Raw genomic sequence first — 7,536 nt, forward strand, 5'->3', positions numbered from 1 at the left:
CATCATGACATGACATGCTCAACAACTTAAGACTAAACTTTACCTAAAAATTACTCACTAAAATTAAACTTTTTACAATATAAACATTAAAAATATATATTTTTAATAAGTTGGTGTTATATTCAACGGCCTAAAGGGTAGCCTAAGTTGTACCATACCCCAAGAAAAAAGCTACTTATGCCTTGTTTGGTAGTTTGAATACTTGCACTCTCATTTTCCATGATTAATATTCCGCCTTTCCTCCAGGTACTTTCCTTCTCATCCAACTAAGGCATTCCCATTACGTGAACTCATAGGGCTTTTTGCGTTTGAGGAGTCGAGAAGCAAAACCTTAACACAGTGACAATACCTTCAGTTATTAAGAATAATGTTGATTGCTTAACAAACGACACTTCAAAAGACTTCTCTTAAAAGAGTCGATCCTGTTCAACAAACTCGAAGATTAAAATTTAAAGGGTATAAAAATTAAACTCCTAAAAATAAAACCATAAACATATTTTAACGAAATACAAAATACACGAGGGCTTGCTTACCAACATTACTTACTAACATTTTATTTACCCAATTATTAATGTACAATTCTGATGACTCGGCAGGTGACGTGCGTCACGCCAAAAAACCTGACGTCATTTCAAAAGAAAAAGCATAAACATGTCTAAAATGACGTGGCAAATGCCGACGTACGGTGGCGATTTAATCACAGGTCTTCTACCCTTCGTATGCTAATGATCAACGAATAGTCAATCTGCTAATAATAATTCACTGCATCGATCTCCATCGTAGTCTCTTTCATCAAATTAAATCTCTCAAAACCCTCCACAAAAACTCCATCAAAAAGCTATCACCGTTATCTTCATCCGTTGACTCCACTGTGTTTACCATAAATCAGGCGTACAGGATCCTTCCTCGAAAATCACCTCTCTGCTAAGAGTCGCCATAGTAGACTCCCCTATACTCTTCAAAATTTCCCCTAATTTTCCCCTTAGGTTTTCTTTTTCTTTCTTCAATTTATCAAAAACAGAAAATAAATTTCCCGTTTTTATTTATGTTTATTGTTTTCTGCTGTTAAAATTGAGAGCAACTGATTAGTAATAGTAAGAACGTAATTTTTGCTGATTTTTTATTTTTTATTTTCTAATTGAGTTTATTTCTGGTGTTTAAATGGAAGATTATGGTTTCGAGTAGTGTGAATTTGAACTTTTTTATTTAAATCAGTGATTTTTCTGAGTGTTGTTTCGTTTTGGCTGTTCAGATCTGGGAAAAATTAGGGTTTTGAATTTGGTACTCACAAAATGCATACTAGGTATATGGAGAGGACTAATAGTATGGCTAGAGGGAAGAGGAGCTTGGATGGAGATGATAACCAGCAGCCCGAGCCAAAACGTCCCGCTTTAGCTAGGTTTTTTTCTTTCTTTTTTTCTTTTCCCCTTTTCCTACCTTGTTTGTTTCTTTACTTCGTTTTCTGGCATACTTTGAGAAGTTATTTGTGTATCCTAATTGTTTATTTTAATTTTAATTTTTGTTTAAAAGAAAATATTTTTTTGGGTAATTAGAGATTGAAATATTTTCACAACAAACTATGTAGCTTTGGTTTTATGTAGAACTATTATGTTATTTATCATTAAGTTTGTTCATTTTTAGTCCATGATGATCTTGCTGCAAGTTTCTAGGAAGCAAAAACCGAATACCATATCAGCCCAATCACATTAATTGGGGGAGTTGAGATAAAAATCTTATTCTACTACGCCAATGAATTATTAACTGGATAAGGTTTTTGGGTTTTTGGGAGTTTTAAAAACTTTTCTCTTTCTATGGGCTTAGCAGTTGGCAATTTTTCTCAGAAATTATATTTGTATGATATGCAGTGTAATTGTAGAAGCTCTTAAGGTGGATAGCCTGCAGAAACTCTGCTCATCTTTGGAACCCATTCTTCGTAGAGTTGTAAGATCCATGTCCTATTGTTTTTTCATTCTTTGCAATCAATTCCTCTTTTTTGGTGTGTGTTTGTAGGACTTGAAGAAACTATTAGTCAATGTGTGATCAATGCATCTATAGGGTTGGTTATGGTTGTCTTAATTCTAGCTCAAAGAATCTGCCTTAAATTGTAAGGCGATGTTTTTGACGAGCATTGTTCTTCTGATTGGAGGTCTATTCTAAATTGGTGCTGTATAGAAATGCTTATATACGCCTGCACATGAACCTGCATCTATTCTGCTTTTGTGCGCAAGTGCCTGTTCTTTTTGTTACTGAGAAGCACACACAACATTTGAGTGATTTTAAAGAGAATGCCATTTGTTTTTAACTTGTTCGTATGTTTTCTCATAAAACCTTCACAGCATATAAGTCTGCTGTTCCCTGTCATATTTTTGAACTGCTCTAGTTTTTGCCTTACTTTTATGTTGTTAGATATGAAGGCTGGCATTCAATCAGATTTTGGTGTGATTGTTCACCTGTTTTCCTAATGTTTATTACTGTTGTCATAAATTGCATGCTTCTTGTATACATTTTCAATAAATCCTAGACTTAACTCATGCTTATGGGAGATAGAGTCCTGAATAGACTTTTAGACAGTTCTGTGTTACATTTATCACTATCTTAAAGAATGACTATCCCTTCTGGGGTATTAATCATTCTTACTCTCTCTTTCTGACCCTTTTAAGCAAGTTAATGATTTGGAAAATACGGAAGTTTGACTTCCTTGGTTTTATTATAATTGATCACTTGTCCATGCACATGTGCCTGCCTATCTTTTGAGTGTGATGATGGCTTTTTTAGGGTTTGCATATCACTCATGGGCAGGGCATCTGAGGTATGAAGACTAGCCTGCCTGCATCCATGTAACATAGATGTTCACTGTTTGTGTCCTAATTTTGTTAGATAGTACTAAAATGACCCTTTTCTGTTGCATTTACAAGCCCAATTTCGACCAACAGTTTCTGGTGTGTTTCTAAGATCTGTTGTGTATTCTATCATTTTTCCCTTTGGATTGTGTTCTTTTCCACTTGTGTTTCCTTCTTATCATGTCTGTTTGATGCTTTGCAGGTAAGTGAAGAGGTGGAAAGAGCTTTGGCAAAGTTAGGACCTCCTAGACTTAGTGGAAGGTTAAATATTTGTCTGATCATTTACTTCTGTAGAGTTAATTATCTCTATTCCGATGTCTTAATTTAAAACAAAATTATCTTTTTCAATTGAAGACATGGACAATGATATGTTAAGTTGTGTTACATGCCCAATGATTTTGGTTTGGTATATCAATGGCATTGGTAGCCTTATATTTGGCATTGCTCCCTCTACCTCCATTGGGATTCCGATGCTTAAAATGTCAAATCAATTGGGGAAGTTTGAGGTTTTGGAAAGGTCAAACCTTATGTGATAAAACAACTGTTTTCTTATCAGTTGATGTCAGTTGCAGTAGCTGGAGGCATTAAATCTTGTTTCTGAATTTCCGGGTTTTAGTAAATAATGATTATTGTGAGAAATTCCGGGATGTTTTAGCATTGTGCATGATAATGTGAGAACCTCATATTAAACACATTCTGTCTTTTGTTACTACTACTCATTTTAGCAATTGCTTGTGGCATTGTAGGTTTTTTGCTGAATGTTTGAACTATGAATGATGACAACAGTTTCTGTTAATTCTATTAGTTTTTGTGTTTGGTATTGTCTCATTAAGTAGCTGGCGTTTAAGAATATTGCACATGAGAATTGAAGTGCTGCAATGAGATTCTAAAGAGTTTTGAAATGCTCTTAGGTTTGATTCTTTTCTTGTTCTTTCTTTGTAGGATATTTGCTAATTAGTTGCTTGCCTTTTGATATACTTGAGCATCATTAATGCATTCGATAGCAAAAGATGAAACCCTGACAATAAGCTTGTGTTAATGATATTTTCTATGTTTTTGGTTGGTTGATTGGTACTCTACTTTCTATAAATGAAATGTTTTTTTAATCCTTTTTGATGCCATGCTTGTTTACAAGAACCGCCTGTTCTTTGGTTTTAAGATTCTTATTGTCTCAGTGGCTCCCTACCTTTCTTTTTTCCTCTCTTCCTGCGATGCCTTTTACTTTTCTTGTATTGATGATCTTCTAATACTTTTGGTTTTTAGGTCTTCTCCAAAACAAATTGAAGGTCCAGATGGACGGAGCTTACAGCTCCTCTTCAGGTCTAGGTTATCTCTTCCCCTTTTCACAGGAGGAAAGGTCGAAGGAGAGCAGGGTGCTGCTATCCATATTGTTCTAGTTGACAGTAAGACTGGACATGTTGTAACAACTGGACCTGAGGCCTCTGTTAAGCTAGATGTCGTTGTGCTTGAAGGTGATTTCAACAATGAGGATGATGAAGATTGGACGCAAGAAGAATTTGAGAGCCATGTGGTAAAAGAGCGGGAAGGGAAAAGGCCACTGCTGACTGGTGACTTGCAAGTGATCCTCAAAGAGGGGGTGGGGACTCTAGGAGATCTCACCTTTACTGACAACTCAAGTTGGATAAGAAGCAGGAAATTCAGGCTAGGCTTGAAGGTTGCTTCAGGATATTGTGAGGGTATGCGTGTACGGGAAGCAAAGACAGAGGCCTTTACTGTCAAGGATCACAGAGGGGAATGTGAGTTCATACTTTATACTATATCGAGTTTTTCATTTGTGGATTTGTAGAATCTTTTTAATTGAGTTGCTTGACAGTGTATAAGAAGCACTATCCACCTGCATTAAATGATGACGTATGGAGATTGGAAAAGATTGGGAAAGATGGGTCATTCCACAAGAAGCTTAACTCTGCAGGAATATTCACTGTTGAAGACTTTTTGCGGGTTGCGGTCAAGGATCAACAGAAGTTACGAACAGTGAGTTGGATTTCGGTTCTGAAATCAGAGTACTATTGCTTTCTTTTCCCCTTCTGATATTTTTGTCTATGTTCTGTAGATTCTTGGAAGTGGCATGTCAAATAAGATGTGGGATGCTCTTTTAGATCATGCAAAGACTTGTGTGCTCAGCGGAAAGTTTTATGTTTACTATAATGATGATACAAGAGATGTTGGTATTGTCTTCAATAACATCTATGAGTTGAATGGCCTTATTTCTGGGGAACAGTATTTACCTGCTGATTCTCTATCTGATAGTCAAAAGGTGGGTAATATGTATGCTGTTTTTCACCTGTCAATGAAATGCAACATCTATGAGATGTGTTAGCAGCAATGTTACCTAGGCCTACAGTAATATTTATCAGATAACTTGGAGTTGCTTTAATTTTCTCACAATGTAGTTTTTTGTTTTTTTGCCTTACGATATACCTTTGGTTGGGTTTGTCTGGTTATTACTTTCAGCTGCTTAAGCTCTGGGTTGGTGTTATTTTCAATTTATATTTTGAACTTAATAAAAATAGTTTCACTAATTTGAAAAAGGGATAAAAAATTCTTGCAGGTTTATGTAGATACGCTGGTGAAGAAAGCCTATGACAATTGGCATCAAGTCATAGAGTATGATGGCAAGTCACTGTTGAACTTCAAGCAAAATAGGAGGTCAAGTGCCCGAAATGAAGCTCAGACGGATGCGATAGGCTACCCTAATGCTTTAGATCATCAGTTGCAGTTACCGGTTGCTGTTCCAACTGAGCAAGTGCACTCAGGCCCACAAGCTGGAGGTAAGGATTATGATTACATTATCCTTAGCTTTAAAGGATTTTTCATTTCATTCGTGTAGCTTAGCTTGATCTTTCCGGAGTTCTTTTTATAAACATCGCTTTGTTTTTTGTGTGATTACTTACGAGATAGAAGATTGACATTTCTACAAGATGAATGCTTGCTATATATTAGGCTCAATGCATAGAAAATGGAACCTGCCTAATAATATAGCAAAACTCAAAAATTTGACCAACGCATTGTAAAAGAAACCTCTGATCTAGTAATTGTCAAGTAGTTCAATTTCCCACTAATCTTTCATGGCTCGAATCAGTTTGGGTTCGGATCAACAGGAAAGGCGTGTTCATTGATGACCTGTTTTATTGGGAAGTGAAAAAAGTTTGGGTCTAAAAGAATGTGTTGTTATGATACCATGTTACTGGTGAAAGAGTACCGACGTTTTTCCATTTCAACAAATAACTGCTGGCATTTTGTTAACTTCATTTCTTTCTTTCGGTTAATGCAGGATTTAATGATAATCAGTCTACCAGATACCCGGGACAATCAGAGCTTGTGAATTCGAATTCTCGTAGTCAATTTGACAGCACGCAATTTTTGCAATATGATCAGCTGGTTAACAATTCAGAGCAACCACAAAGCTCAAGGACTAATAATAATGCTGTTGGGCTGGCTCTTGGTCCTCCACAGTCATCTACCTTGGGATTCCACAATGCTATTTCTTCAATGCAGCCATCAAATCTTAATCCCTTTGACGATTGGTCGAACAATAGAGATAAGGGAGTCGAGGACTTGTTTTCTGAGGAGGAGATTCGCCTCAGAAGTCATGAAATGCTCGAGAATGAAGATATGCAGCATCTCCTCCGCCTCTTCAGCATGGGAGGTCACCATGCTACTGTGACAGAGGATGGTGGGTTTGGATTCCCAAATTACATGCCATCCCCAATGGTAAACTTCATAGACGAAGATCGTTCACGTCCTGGCAAAGCTGTTGTCGGGTGGCTAAAGATCAAGGCCGCGATGAGATGGGGTTTCTTCATCCGGAAGAAAGCTGCTGAGAGACGGGCACAGGTAGTCGAGTTAGAAGACGAAGAAGAAGAAGAAGAATAGGCTATCAACAAGTCGTATTGGTACTATGGTTTTGGAAGTTGCTAACAACAACAATGTATGAGGTTAAGGGGTTTCAAAACTCTTGAAGAACCCTAAATTAGGCATTGGGAAATCTCTTTGTACAATTTCCTGTATAGTAAGCCGTTTCTTTGACTTCCCATTATTAAATATATTTTACTGTATATGAGAGGCTAAATTTGGTTTTAAATTCATGGCCCTCCTTCCTTTCCTTGTTGACTGATTTTTCTAATAGCATTTAGGTGTGAGTTTGTTACAGTTAATTGTTATTTCATCAATCAAGATTTCTGGGATATTTGTAAGCAAATTGTTGGCTGAGTTTCATCTCCACCGTACAACAATTTGACTGAATACTGCAAGGACATTTGTTTTTGTATTGGAATTTACTTATTTGGCTTTTTTATGTATAGATTCTCCTACTTTTTATCATTTTTATGGCTGTTCCGTATGGTATTTATGGAGAATATTCGGTAAACTAGACTGAAGCTCCCAGAGGACAGCACCGAGTTGTCAGGATGGGTCTCATCGGCGTTGCTGCGCCGTTTCCACCGCTTCGTTAGTCACGAGAAACCCACCTGAGGGCTAGGTTCAGACCCTCCCTCATATGGCACTTCGTAGACGCAAAATTATATATATATATATATATTAAAAAAAAGTTAACACTATCGAAAACATGATAAGGAAATTCGTGATTTAGTTAAAAAGTTTAAATTGTATTTATTTGAAATGATTAGGTCTACTTAAACTTGCCTTAATATCCCGTTAATTTTTGAAAACTTGA

At 36.6% G+C, this 7,536-nt stretch overlaps 1 protein-coding gene across 3 annotated transcripts; it reads left to right on the top strand.

Moving 5' to 3' along the window:
- The first annotated feature begins 815 nt into the window (after positions 1-815).
- Positions 816-7,184, top strand: LOC105790228 (hypothetical protein). Of its 3 annotated transcripts, none has more exons than XM_012617711.2 (9): positions 816-1,094; positions 1,253-1,399; positions 1,866-1,941; positions 3,043-3,101; positions 4,104-4,597; positions 4,675-4,835; positions 4,915-5,118; positions 5,413-5,632; positions 6,136-7,184. In XM_012617711.2, the coding sequence occupies exons 2-9, from the start codon at positions 1,293-1,295 to the stop codon at positions 6,735-6,737; spliced, it is 1,923 nt and encodes a 640-aa protein (XP_012473165.1). In that variant the 5' UTR covers positions 816-1,094; positions 1,253-1,292; the 3' UTR covers positions 6,738-7,184. The 3 variants fall into 3 exon arrangements, with proteins under 3 accessions (XP_012473165.1, XP_012473169.1, XP_012473166.1); XM_012617715.2 differs by having other exon boundaries at positions 1,304-1,399; XM_012617712.2 differs by lacking the exon at positions 816-1,094 and having other exon boundaries at positions 1,124-1,399.
- The last annotated feature ends 352 nt before the right edge of the window (positions 7,185-7,536 follow it).

Source organism: Gossypium raimondii, chromosome 8, assembly GCF_025698545.1.
Source record: "Gossypium raimondii isolate GPD5lz chromosome 8, ASM2569854v1, whole genome shotgun sequence".
Classification (NCBI taxonomy): Eukaryota; Viridiplantae; Streptophyta; class Magnoliopsida; order Malvales; family Malvaceae; genus Gossypium; species Gossypium raimondii.